Source organism: Pseudochaenichthys georgianus, unplaced genomic scaffold (genome assembly GCF_902827115.2).
Source record: "Pseudochaenichthys georgianus unplaced genomic scaffold, fPseGeo1.2 scaffold_474_arrow_ctg1, whole genome shotgun sequence".
Classification (NCBI taxonomy): Eukaryota; Metazoa; Chordata; class Actinopteri; order Perciformes; family Channichthyidae; genus Pseudochaenichthys; species Pseudochaenichthys georgianus.
Genome location: NW_027263038.1, coordinates 113,827 through 134,930, shown reverse-complemented (window position 1 = coordinate 134,930; position 21,104 = coordinate 113,827). Strand labels below are relative to the sequence as shown.

Below are 21,104 nucleotides of genomic sequence, written 5' to 3'. Positions count from 1 at the left end.
ATAAATACTACCGAGGAAACAGAAACACAGAAAATATAAGCGTCGGCCAAAATCCCTCTGCATTACGCCCTCATCATGAAATTCAAGCTTTATCGTTTTCTGAGGTCAGAATGATTATATATTATAGGTATATGTTGATACAAAGATAGGCTACTACTTCACTGCAGCTGATTTACTCCGAGTCTGAGAAAGTAACACACGTTGTGGGGATAATTAAGCTCCGTGTTTTGTTATGAAGCCGGCATTCAGGAAGCTGCGCTGTGATGGCGTGGCTATGGACGAGACTTGTTGCTGTCGTAGTTTGCATGTCACCTTGTGGTACTTGTCCTTTACTCGCTCAGAAAGATCCACACTTTAGATTTCCTACCCGAACTTAATAACCAAGCCCCGTTCTGAATGAAGTCTGAGGGGGTTTCCGGCTGACGCGTCAATGCACATGCAGTGCACGGATGGAGATTTTTTTTATTTTATATAATTTGTTTTACTAATAATAATATTGCTTGATTAAGACTTAATTAGTCTACTAGTGATTAATCGACGTTTTGAGGCAGCACTAGTTCCTACACATATGCTACTAGGTGTATAACTTAAAATAATTTGTATTATTTATGAACCAATTACTTATAAACAATCTTTCATAGCCAGCTATAGTAGATTTTTTTTATATATACATTTCCAAAGCACTAATTTAACTCAATTTCTCTTTTGGACCGAAATACTGTTTTTATTCACCGACCCTTTTTAGTTATTTCCATTTTACAAAATCCTTATCCTAATTGACCATCTCTAAAACGTCCTGCTGGTGTTTCACTTGAAATTCTTTTAACTTCTCTATGATATCATCCCTGCAAGGTTTTAATTGTAAGACACCCCGAGTGCCAAAGGTGGTCTCAAATATAATCCTTTATATATATAGTTCTTATTTTCTTTAATCATCTTCAACTTCATCTTCTTTCACCAAATAGTTTGGCTCTCAATAACTTCAGCCTACTTTCAGCTACAGAAACCATTCAAATATCAGAAATATTCAGCCTTTTCAGAACATGCTAGGAAACTTTCAACTTGACTTTTTTAACTCTTTTTTTATGGCTTGCAACGATTACGAAAACAACGTAATCGAAATATAACGATTATTTTTTTATTATTATTTGTATTGGTTTTTCAGTTGAATTATACTTAAAGTTCAGGGTAATCAACTGTTAAAAACATACTGGATACATGGATAATCGTTTTTAATAATCGTGATATCAATTATTGACCCAATAATCGAGATTATGATTTTTGCCATAATCGAGCAGCCCTAGTTTCTAGCAAAACTATTTTAAGAGATGACATGAGCAGCCCTACCAGCATTTGCCATGGTGGCCAACACATTTTTATTTGGTCTTAAATTGTAGTTCAACATTTATTTCCTGTTACTTCTGGACCATGACGGTGGGCCAGCCTTTAACTGAGTGGAATATGTTGAATATGCTTTACCAACATGTTGGCTATATGTTTGCAACATGTTTGTTGATCTTGTTTATTGGTATTTATTATTTTTGATATTATTTATTTAAATGTAGATATGAATGTATAATTTATTTAAATTTTATATTGGTTTTTCAGATTACCCTGAATGTATAATTGAACAGTTAAAACGTTCAAATTATTATTTGTATTTGTTTTAAAGTATAATAAATGGATGTTTTGAGTCAATGAATAATCGCATTTAATAATCGCAATTACAATTATTGACCCAAATAATCGAGATTATGATTTTTGCCATAATCGAGTAGCCCTAGGAGGAACCTTCAAATCCTCGTTTACCTACATCGTGCGCCAAATGCTACTCCTTCCACATACTTCCAGCTAGACTTCATTCCAACTTTAAAATGACCACAAGACATTCAGCTATACAACTTGTTCTTCAGATTTCTGATATATTTTACACTTTGAGATATTTAACTTAGTTTGGAGCTTGGTAAAGAGGCTTTCTTCAGATTTTAACATTAGTGTGTATTTTAAACCTGCCATAATTCCCAAACCCTACACTCCTGGGACATAATTCTATACTTTTGGCCCAAATCAGCGACCAGAGAGGGGGGGGGGGGTATATCCAGTCTCTGATTGTGTTACGTTATTATGAGAGTGCTCTCATACTTGTTTGATTCTGAAATTGTATATATAAATATATGTGTGTGTATATTTGTCCGCATCTGTAGCCTGTTATTGTCTCATTACACCGCACTGTGAATGAATTAAAAGTAAATATAGAAGTCTTCATGAACACAGTTCTGTCCATCAGACAGAGGGCTGCTGTGCCTCCTGTCATCATTAATGGACGTCTCTTTAAAATGACCGCTCAGAGGAGAGGAGTTCTCATTTCTCTAACCGCCTGCTGCTTCCACTCCTCTCTCCTCGGCTCCTCCGCTCGCATCTCCTGTGGGCGGGACTAAGACCCGAGGATAGGAGTCGAGGGGGGGAAATTAGAGAATTTAGAAGCCTTTGAAGACTGTCTCAGCCTATTCTTTTCTGTCTGATGGAGACTTCATACTGACTTCAACATGTTCAACATATTTTATACATTATTGGTGACGTTTGGTTTTAGTTCAAACGTTTGCAGTTAAAATATTCTGCTGCTTTCCCAAGCCTTTTTACTTTCTTTTCTCTTCTTAATAAACATTCATTCACTACTACTTACATCTGATATGTAACTCCTTCAGCATACTTTCAGCTATAAACCATTCAACTATTACATTATTCAGCTATTTCAGGACATTGAGGCTATACATTTAGTTATTTATACCTTTTTTAAACCTTTTCTTTTAAATATTAAGCTTCTTCACTATTTTTCCTACTCTTCCAGTTTAACATTTCAATTTCAAGTTTCCAGCAAAGTCAACAATTTTGATTAAAACAATTTCACTTTCCGGCATTTCTCCGCTAACTTCAGCAACACACTTACTTGGTTTTTGTAGCTAAAAGCAGCTACCATTCAGCTAATAACATATTCAGCTAAATTAAGCAACAAATGTTGACAGTTTACAGCATTCGCACGCATTTTCAGCAGGAAATGCATTTTCTAGTTTAATTAAAGCTTTGTTCTCTCTGCAGTGGAGGTAAATAAAGTCCTGCCAGTGTTTAATAATTTAAACCAAACTAAGTCAACTGTTTTCCATGCTACGGACACTGAAGTCTGGAACAGCATTGATCAGAGCCAGTTTGAATGAAACCGTATCTTCATCTCTTAAGATTGAACAGCGTCGGTGTGTATGTATACTATCAATTATGCTGTAAGAAAAAATAAGGGTTAAAGTTGAAATCTCCCCAGGTATGGAACTTTTATTAATTTATTTTAAAACGCTATTTTCTTCTCATGTCTGAAACAGAGGATAGTTATTACTTGATAACGAACGGTTAGTTAATCGTCGTGTGAAGGATGATCATTTTGATCACTTCCATCCTTGATTATTAATAACATGAGATGTGTTTCTTGAGTTTGAGGCTATAGTGCAAATGTGTGAACTCCATAAGAATAGTTCATGCTAATGGTGATCCTGATATTGAATATGAATCCTCAGCTTTAGTTAGTCTCACAGACACAGGCAGAAACACTGTGTGTACTCACCGTCCTCTCCTATGAACGGCACGTTGTCCTCCGCTTCTTCAACTCTCAAGTTGGCCTCCACCTTCTCCTCCTTCACCAGCATCACCTCTGGCTCCACCAGCTCCACATCTGGAGACTACACATCAACACAGGGCTCACTCAGTTCAGGCTAAACGAAGTACATTTATTCAAGTACGGTACTTTAGTACAATTTTGAGGTACTTTTCTTGAGTATTTCCATTTTATGCTACATAATCTGAAGGCTTTAGTTAATTAACATATTGAAATATTAGCTAATACAAAAAATAAATCATCTAATAAATAAACATGTACATATAATAGGATAAGATATCCAGTATACAAAGTCATTAAAGTTAGCTCCACCTTTACCAGCTGTGCTGAACACATTAATCATCATAATACAGTCATTTAATATATATGATTTGAAATTGGACATTATGAATAACAAGCATTTGTACTTTAAGGACATAAAGTATATTGTGATTACAATAATGTTTTACTGTAATCAGATTTTTAATGCAGGTATTTTACTAAAGTAATATGTCTGCTGCAACTATTTTCCTTTATTTCTCTTTGAGCTTGTTTTTAAAATTGTATTCTATTTTATTCTCTTTGATTTTTTTTAAAGACTGTTCTTAAATATCATTAAGATGTTTCTGTTGCACTATATCTTGATTATTTTAATGTTTAGAGCTTTGCGTTGAAATGTGCTGGATAAGTAAACTTGCCTTGTCTTGCCTAGATAAATACTTATTCCACTACTGCTCATTTTCTTCTTCATGCTCCCCCGCTCCCCGCTGCTTACATACAACTTCAGGTTACATTTTAATGCAGCAGTGCTCAGCATCTGATTGTTAACATTCAGTCGGGTCTATTCACCTTGTGCTCTGCCGGCTCAAGGGAGCTTCAACATTGCCTTATAATGTCTCTGCACTTGACTTTACATAGCGTCGCCCACTTTATCAAACTTTACTGGACAAAGAAACTATATTAAGCTTTTGAATTAACTGTTATTAAGTTATAATAATAATAATAATAATAATAATAATAAAGCGAAAAGCTTGATTTACAGATAGAGAGATAGAAAGAGTTCACTAGTTGGCTAACGTTTGGTAGCTAAATGGTTTACATTTGCTTGCTAAATAACACAATAACAGGTTCATTGAGGTGATCTTTTTTTTTTTAAGGTCAACACTGTTGACCTTTGTTCCTCCTCCTCACAGGGTGAGTTTATAAACTGTCATTATAAGCGTTAGTGTGCAGTCCGATCAGCTGATGTGTTACGGTACTTTTAGTAGCTACAAATGTCCTCCTATAGGATTTAGGTTCATGTCATCCTGCCAGTCTCTAACAGAGGATGGATGTGGTACTGTAAGACTATCCTATCCCGAATAAAGTTCATTGTATATAATGCAGCTAATGCTGAACCGGATTCACTAAGACTAAAGCGTTTGAACTGGAGGGGGGGAAAGGGGCGGGGCTAAAGAAGGTGAGCTTACCTTCCTCTGGACGCTGTCAGAGTGGACGGGCCTGGCGCTCGGCCGCCCTGCAGCAGCTTTACCCGGCCACAGCGCAACCTCTATCCGCCTCTCAAACACACCTACACAAAAACAAGAACAAGTTCAGAACAACACGTACATTTCAATGTTCAGTGTTGTACCTACAGTGGAAGCAACGCTAGCAAAACACAAATCAGTAAATGTACCGCCCGTCATGACACAGTTAGGACCCAAGCATTTTGTGTCTGAGGAAGGTTCACACTTTATAACAGCTGATATTTTTGATGTGGGACCTTTTAAAGAAATGTGTTGCATTTGGTCGAGATTTCAGACACCAACACACACCGCTCTCTGCTCATATCCCTCTGTACTCACTGAAAACTGAAGAGCAAGAAAGATCTTCTTTTGATAACTGTAATTTCAGCACGTTCTGACCTCAAAATATTAGTTTAGTAATCAGGGTGATATTGAACTTAAATGTAGTTACAACTTCCTAGGAAATACAAATCAGTTTAATCGGTTTGATGATGTGTTGAGTTGTAGGTTGAAATACAGATGACCTTTCTCATCTGATACCAATGTTTGGAAAAACAATTTGGCCAATTCTGGTGTTTTCCTTTTGTTGTTGTTGTTAATTTAAAGGGGACCTATCATGCAAAATATACATAAATATGTGTCCCCTGTGTGTCGGGGAACTCACGCAGGGTCAGAAAATAAAACCCTCTCTCAATCAATCAATCAATCAATCAATCAATCAATCAATGTTTATTTATATAGCCCAATATCACAAATGTTACATTTGTCTCAGTGGACTTCAAAGTTTGTACAGAATATCAGTATGACAATACGACACCCTCTGTCCTTAGACCCTCACATCGTACAAGCAGTGGCGAGCCGTGACTTTTATACCTAGGCCCTCTGACCCCCCTTCTCTCGAAAAAAAAGAAGAGTTATTACGTCTCAGCGTATACTTCAGCGGAATATCAATACAGCGGCCCGGGGTGCAAAACGCATCAATGACAGCGACCCTCTACCACACAAAACAACACCATTTATATAAACACCTATCATGACAGGGCACCCACAGCCAAATGAATTAAGTCGGCACGGCGGCCCACATTGAAAATGACTTATCACTGAAACACAAAGTCCATCCTCCTGTCCTTTTGGATGAAGCACTTGATGGCGGGTCATGCAGCTGATCCTTTGCCACTCAAGTTTATCATTGTAACTCAATCTTGAAAATGACTCGGTTAATAATTTTGCAAACGATGTCATCACTATCACTGAAGTGAGCCATCATGAACGAACTTATGCTAATCATAAATCTATCGATTAGATTTATGATTCAAAATTAATAAAAGTAGGATAGACATGTGGATATTATCCGGCTGAACAAAAAGTGCATTTATCTAACAGGTTCGTTTTCCACAGACCTCATTTCAAGCTATTTTCCAAAATCCTATGGAGGAAACCCATTGCTTTCTGTCGAGAGAATCCGAGCGCAGCTTACTTCCGGGTTTTAGGACGCGTCACTGCACCCTTGCATAGACCTCACAGCGGGCGGAACTTGTCATAAAGTCCGCGAAAATAAAGCCCGCCCATTTAGAGGGAAGATATGATTGGTCAATTGTACTGTCATTTGACATTACTCTCTCGTTGAGTTACTATAGCTGGCCCTCTGTGAATGTAGAGAGGGACCAACAAGCTCTCCCGTCTTCACAGTAACTCGCAGAGACGGCATTTAACCCTTCACATTCTAACAGAAACTGAACAGGCAGATTCGAAGGATTTATTTATTTGGAAATGTTATTTTAAATACAATTAAATCGAGTTATGTTGGTAAAACTAATGAAAAAGTAGGGTAAAAATAATATATATATATATTTTTTAATGTTTTCAAATATTATTTTTTAAGAATATCTTAGGCCCTCACAGACGGCTCGCCACTGCGTACAAGGAAAAACTTCCGGAGAAAACCAACAGTTTAAAGGGAACATGGGAGAAACCTCAGGGAGAGCAACAGAGGAGGGATCCCTCTCCCAGGACGGACAGACGTGCAATAGATGCCGTGTGTAAATTGAAGAGATAATACATTTTACAGCATATAGACCGAATGTTAGGAAATGCATGTGTCTGTAATAAGAAGATGAATCCACGAGGATATCCATCCAGGACTCATGATCCAGGACCACAGCAACAGGATCATCCACGACTCCGGATCCCGGCGTAGATAGACACCAAAAAGAGAATGTGGGGAAGCTGGGTTAATCGGAACATGAGAGTACACGGGTACAGACAGAGAGAAGGAAGAAGTAAGATGTCCCCCGACAAACTAAGCCTATATCAGCAAAACTAGGGGATGAATCTAATCAGCCCTAACTATAAGCTTTATCAAAAAGGAAGGTCTTAAGCGCACTCTTAAAAACGGATAGGGTGTCTGCCGCCCGAACACAAACTGGAAGCTGATTCCACAAATGTGGAGCTTGATAAGAAAAGGCTCTGGCTCCCATTGTACTTTTAGAGACTCTAGGAACAACCAACAACCCTGCATTCTTGGAACGCAATGCCCTAATAGGACAGTAGGGTATAACGAGTTCTTTAAGGTAAGATGGCGCCTGCCCATTAAGGGCTTTGTAGGCGAGAAGAAGAATTTTAAATTCTATCCTGTGTTCTATAGGGAGCCAGTGTAAGGCAGCCAGAACAGGAGTAATGTGGTCCCTTCTCCTAACTCTGGTTAGTACACGAGCCGCAGCATTTTGAATCAGCTGAAGCGACTTGACTGACTTCTTAGTATACCCTGATAATAAAGAGTTACAATAATCCAGCCTTGAAGTAACAAATGCATGGACTAGTTTCTCTGCATCGTTTTGAGGCAAGATATGCCTGATTTTTGCAATGTTACGTAGATGGAAGTAGGCGGTCCTTGAAATTGATTTTATGTGGGCGTTAAAGGATAAATCCTGATCAAATATAACACCAAGATTCCTTACAGTCTCACTGGAGGCCAAATTAATACCATCCATAGTTAGTATATCTTTAAATTAGGGGTGCGCGATATTGGTTTTTTGAAACAGATACCGATAACTTCCTGCTTCTCAAGACCGATACCGATAATAATATAATATATATATATATATTAAATGTACCTGTAGTTTTTGCACACCTGGTGGTAAAAAAAAGACTAGTAGTGAGCAAATGACATGAGCATTACTACTATGAACAAAACTAACCCTGGGGTCGATAGGTAAAAGCCCCGGTGCCTTTGCAGCTGGCTTTGGATTCGCCGCTAGTTTAGCAGCGCAGGCATCTTCGTACGCTTTTAACACACCATCGTAGCCATGGCGATGTTTCAGGTGACTGATCAGGTTGGAAGTATTATAGCTCGTTGCCTTTTTCCCTCCTCGTGGAACTTCTGCATTTGTTAATACAAATAGCAAGCGAACTATCTAACTCTGAAACTTTTAAATAGTCCCATACTACCGACGACATGTTTGTTTACTGTCCTGGCTTCACGGCCGCACGCCATTTACGTCACAGCCAGGCATGAGTTAGGGAGCGCTGGATTTGTGAAAAACTCCCCCTCTTCCTAAACCACTAATACCACAGTACTGGCAAAACGGGAGGAGCCGAGTGAAAAACAAGCGCCCCTCATCCCAATCCACCCACACCGCAGCTATTAATACTTTTATCGGGTTTATCGGGATGACGTCATAATTCCAAATATCGGCCCGATAATTATCGGTCCGATTATTATTGTGTTATCGTGCACCACTACTTTAAATAATTTGTTTCGTAGCTTCTTTGGGCCTGAGTACAATAACTTCAGTTTTGGCCGTGTTTAACATCAAAAAGTTTAAAGTCATCAACGTTTTTAAGTCCTTAAGGCAGTCTTGAATTTTATTTAGATGATTTCATCAGGCTTGATTGATAAATATAGTTGAGTATCATCCGCATAACAAAGAAAATGTACAGAATGATCCTTATAATATTGCCTAAGGGAAGCATATATAATGTGAACAAAATAGGTCCAAGCACTGAGCCCTGTGGCACTCCATGGCTAACTTTGGTTTGCGTGGAAGATTCATTGTTAACACGTACAAACTGAGAGCGTTCAGATAGATAGGACCTAAACCAGCCTAAAGCAGTTCCCTGTATGCAAACTAAGTGCTCTAGTCTTTGCAATAGGATATCATGGTCGATAGTATCAAATGCAGCACTGAGATCGAGCAAGACAAGAATAGAGACAAGTCCCTTGTCTGAGGCTATTAGAATGTCATTTGTGACTTTAACCAGAGCTGTCTCTGTGCTATGATGTGTTCTAAAGCCAGACTGAAAATCTTCAAATAAATCATTGTTTTTTAAGTAATCACACAACTGTTTTGCGACCGCTTTCTCAAGAATTTTGAGGAACAGAAGATTAGAAATAGGTCTATAGTTGGCTAGAACCTCTGGATCGAGGTTGTGCTTTTTAAGAAGCGGTTTTATCACTGCTACTTTGAATGATTGTGGAACATAGCCTGATAATAAAGACATATTCATAATATTTAATAAAGAAGTGCTAATTAATGGAAAAACTTCCTTTTAACATCTTAGTTGGAATTGGGTCTAAGATACACGTCGATGGTTTAGAAGAGAGAATCATTGAATGTAATTGTTCAAGGTTTCAAGGTTCTATAGTTCTTCGAATCTTTAATCTTCTTAAGTTTTGGTACATTTTCAGGCCGTTTTTCGATTTTATAATGTTTGTCTATGGGAGGGACTCTTCAGTGCTAGAGTGCGTGACATCATCACTTAGAGTGTAGAGCAGGGGTGGGCAAACTTTTTGGGCAAAACTGCTCTCAGTGCCAAAATATACACTCTATTCAAATAATTTCAAAAGATTTCAGGAGCATAATTAGTCTGGCCTGCTCAATTGCCTTCATCATATCAAACGGACCCACCGTTCTGGGCCAATAGTGATCTGAGTGACAAAAAGTCCGCCTAGCTTCAAATAGACTCCCATGTTAAATTTGTCCCAATCTTTGTTCAGAACAGAGAGAAGTAAACTTTAGACAAACTGCTCACATCTCCACATTCTACACACAAAACCTAAAAAACAAACATATCAGTTCATTGGGGTTCCCTGATGCTCACGGTCTGGTATTTTTTTTATAGAAGCCATAGTTTTTTAACAAGTGGCAAAATTGTCAGATATAATCCTCAATGCATTCTTAATGGGACTCAGTGCTGCAGTTGGTTGCCATGGTGTTGCTGCGCAGATTGGGGCCACCACACACCTGAGTGACATCATCTAATCAGAGCAGACATGCCCACAGAGAGACTGGTACACGCACACACAAACACGGGAGGTTTGTATTATTATTTTTTCAACAAAAGTTAGAAATGCAAGAGGTTTATCTCTCATTCAGAACAAATGGAAAGGCTCCCCTTTCAAAGCATATCACCGTGGTAACCTTTGATCTCTGGGCTTACACACACAGGTGTTTGTAAACATTCATGCACTACTACTTACATTTAATATCTAACTCCTTCAGCCTACTTTCAGCTGCAGAAACCATTCAACTATTACATTATTCAGCTATTTCAGGACAATCAGGCTATACATGTTGTTGGTTATACCTTTTTTAAACCTTTACTTTTAAATATTAAGCTTCTTCACTATTTTTCCTACTCTTCCAGTTTAACATTTCACTTTCAAGTTTTCAACAAAGTCATTGCAATGCATTTGAGCTGTAACAATTTGATCAAATAATTTCACTTTTCGGCATTTCTCCGCTAAGTTCAGCAACACACTTACTTGGTTTTTGTAGCTAAAAGCAGCTACAGACACCATTCAACTAATAACATATTCAGCTTTTTCAGCTAAATTCAGCCACAAATGTTCACAGTTTACAGCATTCACACGCATTCACGGCAGGAAATGCATTTTCTAGTTTGTTCTCAAACATACCTAGAAACAGTAGAGGTTTGATAATATATTATTACAGAGCTGTATATTGTAATCTACTATAAGGATTTTAACACAACTAATAATTTTACTTTTAATACTTTAAGTAAGTTAACTTAACTATTCTTGTATACATTTTATTTACTTAAGCTACATTTGCAATGTAGGACTTTTTCTTGAAACAGAGTATTTCTACAGTGTGGTATTAGTACTTTTCCAAAGGTCTGTATACTACTTTCACTTGATATACTTGTAATACTGCATATTCCTGGGTCACCTTAATGAATTACTATACAACATACGTCTTCCATCCAGATACATTATGGTAGTAAACCGTTATCTGTGTGGATTCATTTCAAACCCAGACAAGTGGTTGTTGTTGTTGTTTTTGTCATGTTGAGTTGATTTGTTTACCTGGCTCATTGGCAGAATGCAATTTTTAACCTTCAAGGTCCCATGTCATGGCCATTTCTACTGATCATAATTCCATTGTTGAGGTCTACTAGAATATATTTATATTGTGCAATCCCTTACGAAAATTAACTATAGTATTACACCCCCCCCCCCCCCCTGCTCTGATTGGTCAGCTCAAGTACAAACCTTCATACAAGGTAGGTAGGTAATAACCGAAAAAGCATGACATGGGACCTTTAATAAAAGTGTGTGTTTTAATGCAAAGACTGGTATGTTTTTAATTGTAATTGCGGACTAATTGTCCTACCGGAGGATGGCGAGGACTCCCGCAGCCTGTCGCCATGTATCTGCACCCTGGAGCGGCTGCTGTTAATGGCGCTTTCCCGGAGCCTCCTCTCGGCGTTTCCCCGGGCCATCTTCAGCTCCAGCAGGTGGAGCTTCCTCTTCAGGCCTTTGTTTTCCCTCTGACATTGCGACACCTGTAAACTGACCACCGCATAGTCATCGTCCACCAGTTTACAGATCTCCGCCACTGCTGCGTTAGCGAGGACCTCCATGATGGAGGCCAGCTGAGTCTGGAAGGCCAGGCGGGACATCCTGCTGCGGGCCGGGGCTTTGGGCTGCTCCGAGGCTCTGCACTCACCGGGAAACTCCTGTAGCAGTGTTAGGAGGGGTTGGGGGTTTGGTCAAAGCATAACAGCTCCGGTGGAAGGGTATTTAAATGTTGAACTGGTAAAATAAGCGAAGGTAGCCTCTCCTCCTCTGTAAGCAAGCGGCAACATACATACATACATACACAACGTCATTTCCGGTTTTTTGTTCTTCTTCTTTTTTCATTTTGTGCGGCTGGCAACCAGCGTTAAGGTGCATTATCGCCCCTTACTGTTCTGGAGTGTGAACCAGAATGATCCATTCCATTATCAAACATACATTAATAAGAAATACATAATTAAGACATTTATAAATTGTCTTGATTAACTCCGTTTGTGTTGAGCGTATAATCATTGTTTTAAGGACGGATTCAAGATGCACAGTAGCTACAAGGTATAGATAGGCCTATTGCAAGTCCAGGCTCCTCTAGACTACAAAACTAGTCAGTGTGCAGGTCTTTGTGTTACAATATAAGTGTCTCTTAGTGAATGTCCTGTACTGCTCTTATATCTCATCACATCAGCTTCTCCTTTCCCTCTTGGATGTTCTTCTGGACCCTCAGAGAAAGAGAACATGAGGCGCATTCACACTGCGGTACTTTTCCCACAAAGGTTCATGCGAACTTAGTGTTGTGTCACATTATGCCTCCCCGTCATGAAATGCCCCCTTTGTCACGGGAACGCGCATTTCTAAATGATACGTTTACACCTCTAAATGACACGTTTACACCATAGGTTTACACCTTAAAAAGATGTTTAAAACGAAAAGTAAACGTTCAGGGTTTTTATTAATGGTAATTTTCAGACTGTGAGTTGTTTAGTGGTAGCTCATAGTCTTGATTCTTCTGGTTTAACTTTCTCTCCGTATTTGAGGTGTCGAAATTCATTCGTCACTTCCTTTTCAGTTTTTGTTTTTTTTTATCTTTTTTTTTTATCATTATTGTTACGTCCTGTCTGTATAAACGTGCTTTAAAATGTATTGTTTAATTTTACATAGTTGTCATCTAATAATCAAAATATATGTTTACAAATGTTACATAGTCTTTGTCAGCATATTATTATATACGCTATGCGTACAAAATAAAAGTGTGAAATTCATGAAACTTGCTCCATTTATTGGTGCCAGTCCTAGAACCATACCCTGAAAAATGCTTGAGGGTGGGATTCATAGAAACCTCTTTTTTGGGGGGGGGGGGCATTTTATGACAGGCCTGGTTTATCATCCGAGTCAGAAATAAAACCAAAATGGAGTGAGTGCTAGTCCTGCAATTGTCCATACATTTACATATACAGTAATTAATAATACATGTTGAATGAAATAAAGAAATAAAGTGACATATTATCCATACTACAATTGTGTACATTATCCAATTGGGGTTGTTTGCGTGGTGCAGACACGTGAATGTAACAAAGTTAGTAACTCCACCACGCAATGCGGTGTTAAGGAGTCGTGCTGGAGTCACGCATTCTGGTGAGATCAGGTTTATCACACATAAAATAAACATTTATTTTGAAGATTTATTAGATTTTTATAGGCAAAGTTTAATATAAGAAACCTTGCAGTCTCCCTGTAGGAGCCACAATCATATAGAAATAAAATGGATAATTAACTTAAAATAATACAGTCGCTGAGGCAAGTTAGCGGATCTTACGCAGGGCAATGCTCATCCAAATCCAGACAAGAACCTCCATTTGTGCATTTTATTCCATTAACAAAGTACAATGAACAGGTTTCCTATATCTCTTCATTAAGCCTTTCCTATGGCTTTCCTTTATGTGGCTTGAAACACCCTGCTAAAAAACCGTTTGCCTACTAGTGCTCTGGCTCCCACCACCACCTGTCTCAAATATATACAGTTACACCAGGTGCTCTAATCACTCAGTGCCCAAAACAAGCCTTCAAAATAAAAGCATAGAAACTACTTTAACTTATGAGACTAACTAAGAATACATTTACAATAAACACTATAAACAGCAAGAAAATAAATGTTAAACTATTAAATAATATTAAGAGATATATAGCGCCTCCAACACTCCCCTTAGCCCAGATCAAGAAAGAATGTAATGCAGGTAATTGCTCCCGTGGGGATTGTCCTGAATGTATGTAAGTCGCTTTGGATAAAAGCGTCTAACAAATGACATGTAATGTAATGTAATAATTATCTTATATATGCGCACATGTCTGTCTACTGGATTAATTTTGTTGCATTACCAACACAAGCAACTTGTACACGCGCACCCCACTCGTTCCCGCGTCCCACAGTCATTAGTTACGGCGCGAAAACCAATTTGCGGTACAGCCGACAGTTACACCGTGAAGCTTGCTCTGGTCAAATGGAAAACAATGTGTACCAAACCAGTGTCGATTACAAGTGTAAAGGCCAGTATCCGCTAGACAGCACAAAGACATGTAAAAAGGAAATAAGAAGAAAGGCTTCCAATTATGTCCTGGATGGTGAGTTTTTGATTGATTGTTTAAGTAGCCTATTCATAGACACCCCACACACTTTTGTAAGTCAATATGCGGATTGTATAACTGTCATTTATTTGATGTCAACGAATATTACAATTTATGTTAAAGATGGAGCCCTGTATTACATGAAGGGTAAGGCCACCAAGACCAAAGTGGTCAGAGGCGGGGAGGAGGCAAACGCGATCTTTCTAGATTTCCACGATAGTGCCACAGGTGCTCATACAGGCCAACACAGGACCAGAGACGCCATGTCGAAAAGATTCTTTTGGCCTGGGATGTCTTCGGACATACATAAATGGGTAAGCACTGCAACTGCTGATAAGCAAGCGGTTCACTTTTTATAGCTTCAGCTTATCGCAGATAAAGTTAAATACCCTGCCTATTTGCATTTAAGTTTATGTATTATTTCCTTGAAATGTAAGAACCTGTTCTATTTGGTCCGGCCCTGTGTGAACTGACAGAAAAAGGTATTCAGATAGTTAACCTGTGCTGTGTATGTGTTTTGAACAGGTGTCAGAATGTGCAGTGTGCCAGGCAGCTGCTCATCCTATCAAACAGGAGGTGGAATATACCCCAATAAAGGCAATAGTTTTTTACCACATTCTCAAAATCAATGTCTGTAAACACATTTACCTCACATATATCACATCCATCTCAGCAGATAATGTAGAAAGGAAGAAAGCTCTGATTGATTTAAGCAGAATTATTTTCCCTACACAACATGCTCACAAACATTATATCCAGAATAAAATGTATAATTATTATTTGTCTTTTTTTTCAAGGTTGAACATCCATTTGAGCTCATTGGCGTGGACTTGATTGGCAGGTTAAAAACTACCAATAGTGGGAATGTATACATTTGCGTTATGGTAGACTACCTCACCAAATGGCCGCAAGCATATCCTCTGAAAACCAAAACAGCAACTGAGGTGACAGAATGCATTGTGAAGTGTTTCCATCAGTTTGAGATGCCAAAAAGAATCCTGACTGGCCAAGGAAGAGACTTTGTCAATGCGGTAATTTTGAAAATGGTTTAAACATTTTTTGCAAAAATATTTTATATTTTATTTTGTGTTTTCATCTATATAAAACGTTATACAATGTTCTTTATATTTACAGATCAACAAGAATGTATGTGCCAAGATGGGGATTCAGAGAAGTCTCTGTTCGCCCTATCACCCTCAAACCAATGGGCTGGTAGAGAGGATGAACGGCACCATACAAACATCCTCAACACTGCTGTCTACCAACCATGAAGTGGTTGAAGGCCCCATCGGCCCCACCTGCTGCCCCATCGGCCCCACCTGCTGCCCCATCGGCCCCACCTGCTGCCCCATCGGCCCCACCTGCTGCTCCATCAGCCTCACCTGCTGCTCCAATAAATACTGTCACTCTAACTGACACATGTAGGTGTTTTGATATTGAGTGTTACATTTGAATAGTAATTATGTAAACATGAACTAGTTCTTTAACTATATCATGGTTGGTGCATTAATGTATTTGTTTCAGATGTGCAGGAGGCGTGGGCTGGGAAGGATGTACATGTCCTCCTTTCACAAATAGGGACATACAAACTTTTTTTTGGGACATCACAAACACTGGTCCAAACAAGCAGCTGGAGAGTGAGGTATTGCTTTGTCACATTATAATTTATAGTTTTATATTTTATATAATTCCGTTCCCTAATGGGCAATATTTGTTTTAATGAAAGTCACAAAACATTGTATTACAGTTTTATTGACTTAAATCATAAAAGGAAATGCAGTGACGTTATAACAATGTAGTTGATAGTATTACAGTAAACATGCCTCTTTTTCATACATTGTGATCATTGTTCTCAAAGGTGATCAATGCCTACCTTACTCTCATTGTAAGAACATTCAACCAGTGCAATGACGGTCAAGCAGCTGTTATTGACAGCTACGCTATGACCGCCATCTGGAAACACACATTTGGAAGATGTATGTACATGATTGGAATGACTTTGCATTTGTAAATGTTGCAAATGTGCATTTTTCAACAGGAATGTAATACTTTTGCAACTACTCTCAAATTCGTCCTCGTCCTCGTGGACGAATTCGGTCGTTTGCATTACTGTTTAGTGTCATATAGACCGTTCGGCCACACGAGGACGACCGAATATGGCACTAAACGACTGAGGAAACGACAACGGGTCCCAAGGTGGATATAAATGCATACGCCACTCTCTGGGGGGTCAAACAGCTCCGTGTGTGCGCCCTATACGGACATTTTCAGATCACTGATAGTGATTGCGCAATAGCCCCGCCTCTCCCCACCTCTTCTGCTCACCTCCGTTTACCCCGCGCCAGTGATGAAGTGTTTCGCCACCAACAACAACAACAATGGCGGATCGCAGAGTTGCTATCGTGCTCCGGACGCTATTGACCATGCTACAGTTGTTTGTGCAACATCTACAGCAATAATGATGAGGCAATAGCCCCGCCTCTCCCCACCTCTGCTGCTCACCCCCACGTCAAAGTAAACTGCACCCTGAATTCAGATTATTTATCTTTCTCTCGCGAGTGAAGTCTAATCTGACAGGACGGAGACACGCAGCTCTGCTCACCTGCAGCTCCTCCCTCTGCAGCAAAACACACACTTCAAGTCAGATCATCACCCTTAGCTATTTTAATTACCTCTCAAACTCCCTAAACTAGTTATAAATATGTTTATTTTTACAGTCGGCCGGGTCACTGATTACTGGATGAGCTGCTGCATGAGACAGACACTGGCGCTGTCCGAAGAGAGGGAGGAAAAAGAGAGGCTCCGTGTATTTTATCATTATATTATATAGAGTCGTTATTCATTTGTTTTAAAGCTCAATAAATAACAAAGAAGACCTTTGACCGGCACTTTTATAATTTTGTCCGGAAGATTTCAACTTTAATACACGCTGACTGGCGAAAAACTCTGCCCGGTTCCCTCGGCCCCCACCGCGGAGAATAAACAGAAGGGCAACCATGACAACCTTCTTCTTCGCTGCTTTTGTGGAGGAAGTTACAGCGCCACCTACAGGCTCCTGCATATGTACTACAGCTTCTCCAGCGGTTGGAGCTAAACGGAGCGGTCTCGTGTGGGCAGACACTAGGGCTGAAGTCGAATAGTCCATTTAGCTTAGGAACCTTCCTAAAGGAGTGAAATGACCCGGAAGTCCCTCAGTCCCCCACAGTCATCGTGGGAATTGTGAACGAGAACCATCACTGGATGCATATTGTAAGCTCCAGTCTGTATCTATAGTGCTGTATACACCATATATAATTAGTGATTTGCAAGATAACCGGGCCACACATAGATGCTGTCACTTATTATTGATAACATCTAAACAATACCCTACATCGTAGCTGCCTAATGGTTCCCGCCTAATGCATGTTGTGTTTCCATGTGAATAATAAAAGGTAATGTACCCCCATGAGAAGAAAAGCCTCTTCTTGGATCCACTTGGAGAAGGGAAAGGCAAAATGAGGGTGTGCCTACAGTCTACAAGGTACATTTGATACAGTGTACTAGTTCCGCTGTTGTATGAGTTTTTTGACAATGATGTGCTGCATCTTGACACATGTACTATCTACATACTGTAGAGCCTTTATGAGGATGAAAGGCTGCAAGGTGTCAAGGTGGACATGCAGCACCCTCCCGCATAATCGCCAACAAGACAGCACATCCTGTGGTGTCCTGGCCTTACAAGTGAGTGTGAAATGCATTGAGCCAAACATTACTCTCAAACTCAAATTCAGTAGCAATTAGACTGAATATCTTGACTTGCTTTTATACATCTTGATCAAAGATGTATTGAATTGTGTCAAACTACACATATACAACATGTCATTCTTTAAATCTGTTGGGTCATTTGTCTGTATTCCATTTGAGGGTGAAATCATAGAGCATGCAGTCCAGATACTAATCAAGGTTCTCTTCAGTTTGCAGAGAACATTTGACTGGGGGAGGCAATTGAGTTTGAAAGCTCCCAGAAGGCAGTGCACGAGCTGAGGCTGGACATTGCTACTTCTCTCCTCAGAGAATCTGGTTTGTTACCTTTTCTCAACATTGTCAATGACTTCATGGAGTTACTTTTATGAATTGTATCTCATAAGTATGCATCAATAACCTAGTATATTAATAATGTGCCATGCAAATTGTTGTATTGTATCACTGCTTGGACCATTGGTACTGTTGGGTTCATATTGACCAGGGACATTATCAGGGTTTTAAAAGCAACACAGTGGCTTAAGTATAGATTAGGGTAAATAGTCACTACATACAGTATATTGTGTATCTCAACTCCAAACAGATAACATATGAAGCATCGCAGGCAGGCATCTTCAACTGCAATTTCATACAGGCTACACACTCTAACACACCCTTTCAATTCTGCGGTTTATTTAAGATGTGAGATTTCCCCATCTTCCTCCTTTCAATGTGCTCATGGTGTGTATTACTTTGAACTGATATCCTCAGTTAATGTTTACCTTGAACTTATTATAATCAAAGCTGTAAAGCTAATGCATGTGATGAACAACAAAAGAACCATGAGAACCAAGCTTAAATTGATGCGTACAGTGCGAAAGAAGTTGTGGATGTTTTGTAATGACATCGTGCAGGTTCCCGTTCTACAGAGGGTAAGGAGAGAGAAAGAAGGAGCAGATGCTCCTCTGTGCTCAGATTTAATCATTTAGAACATCTATGTGTTTGTGTGTGTTTTGCCTTTTCTTCACACAAAATAATAAAAGACCACAACAAATGTGTCCTTATATAATTGACCTTTTAGTCAAAAATTGGAATGGGTCTCCTTGACCCCAAATCTGCCATGTGGTTTATCTGAAGATATTGATTACGTTTTGTCTCAACAGATGATCGAAGCAGGCTTTGCTGTTACTGCGGGATGGAGGAGCAGGATGAAGCACATTGGGTCATTTCAAATTCAAATTCAAATTCAAAAGCTTTTATTGTCATTGTACATATATACAACGAGATTCATGGTTGCTGCTCCAGCGAGTGCTTTAAAAACAGACATATTAAAACACAAAATAAAAGGTCTGACAGTTACGACCAGCAAGTAGTGCACACAGCTTTGGATCGTCAAGTAGATGACCAGGATTAATAAATAAATAAATAGATGAATAAAATAGAATTATGATAAAATATATATATATGATAAATATTACAGTATACATAAAAACAGACCAGGATTATTGCACAGTGGGGATGTGGGGAGTTATTTGTGTGTGTTTAATGTCCTAATGGCCCATGGGAAGAAACTGTTTGTGAGTCTGGAGGTGCGGGCTTTCAGTGAACGGTAGCGCCGGCCCGAGGGCAGCAGGTCGAACAGATGACGGGCTGGGTGGGATGAGTCCTTCAGGATGGAACTGGTCCTCCTGAGGCAGCGAGACCTGGTGATGTCTTCCAGGGAGGGCAGAGGGCAGCCAATAATCCTCTGGGCCGTGTTAATGACCCTCTGCAGAGCCTTCCTGTCGGCAGCCGAGCACCCTGCATACCAAGCAGAGATGCAGTATGTGAGGACGCTCTCAACTGTCGAGCGATAGAAGGTCACCAGCAGCTTCTGATTCAGATGGTTCTTTCTGAGCAGTCTCAGGAAGTACAGTCGCTGCTGGGCCTTCTTTATCACTGCCGTGGTGTTTGTGGACCAGGTGAGCTCCTGGGAGATGTGGACTCCCAGGAATTTAAATGAAGGCACCCTCTCTACACAGTCCCCATTAATGTAGAGGGGGGCGTGGTCTATGCTTGTTCTCCTGAAATCGATAATGATTTCTTTCGTTTTTATGGAGTTAAGCAGTAGGTTGTTGACCGCGCACCACTCCGTCAGTTTACGGACCTCCTCTCTATAGGCAGTCTCATCACCTCCTGAGACGAGCCCGATGACAGTGGTGTCGTCTGCATATTTAATGATGGTGTTTGAAGGGTAGGTGGGAGAGCAGTCATGTGTGTATAAGGCATACAGGAGTGGACTTAGCACACAGCCCTGGGGAGAGCCAGTGCTGAGTGTTAGGGTGGAAGAGAGATGGGAGCCCAGTTTCACACATTGTGGTCTGTTTGTGAGGAAATCCTTTATCCAGGCACAGGTGGAGGGGGGCAGGTGGAGGTCAAGAAGTTTATTGATGAGGATGTCAGGGATGATGGTGTTAAAGGCTGAGCTGTAATCTATGAAGAGAAGTCTAACATAGTTCCCTGGATGTTCCAGGTGGCTTAGTGTGGTGTGGAGGGTTATGGCAATGGCATCCTCCGTGGAGCGGTTTGTCCTGAAGGCAAACTGATGAGGATCGAAGGCTGAGGGGAGGCAGGCCTTGATGTGATGCGAGACCAACCGCTCAAAGCATTTCATAACTACCTTTACTTTCCTATTGCACATTACAAATAAAGAAAATTAGCAGAAATATGTTTCCAGACTTTATCAACATAACATTTGCGTTGGTAATTGTTACTATATTTGGCATCTTCAGCATTAACTGATAAAGGATTAATGTTTTGCTTG

At 39.7% G+C, this 21,104-nt stretch overlaps 1 protein-coding gene across 1 annotated transcript in view; it reads right to left on the bottom strand.

Annotated features, from left to right (window-relative positions):
- LOC117442781 (zinc finger protein 263) overlaps positions 1-12,268 on the bottom strand; it is a 39,564-nt gene extending 27,296 nt beyond the window's left edge. The window contains exons 1-3 of the mRNA XM_034078730.2: positions 11,781-12,268; positions 5,110-5,210; positions 3,611-3,725 (exon numbers count right to left, since the gene is read on the bottom strand). Coding sequence (XP_033934621.1) covers positions 3,611-3,725; positions 5,110-5,210; positions 11,781-12,069 — 505 coding nt within the window. The 5' untranslated portion in view covers positions 12,070-12,268. The remainder of the gene's footprint in view (positions 1-3,610; positions 3,726-5,109; positions 5,211-11,780) is intronic.
- Between the last annotated feature and the right edge of the window lie 8,836 nt (positions 12,269-21,104).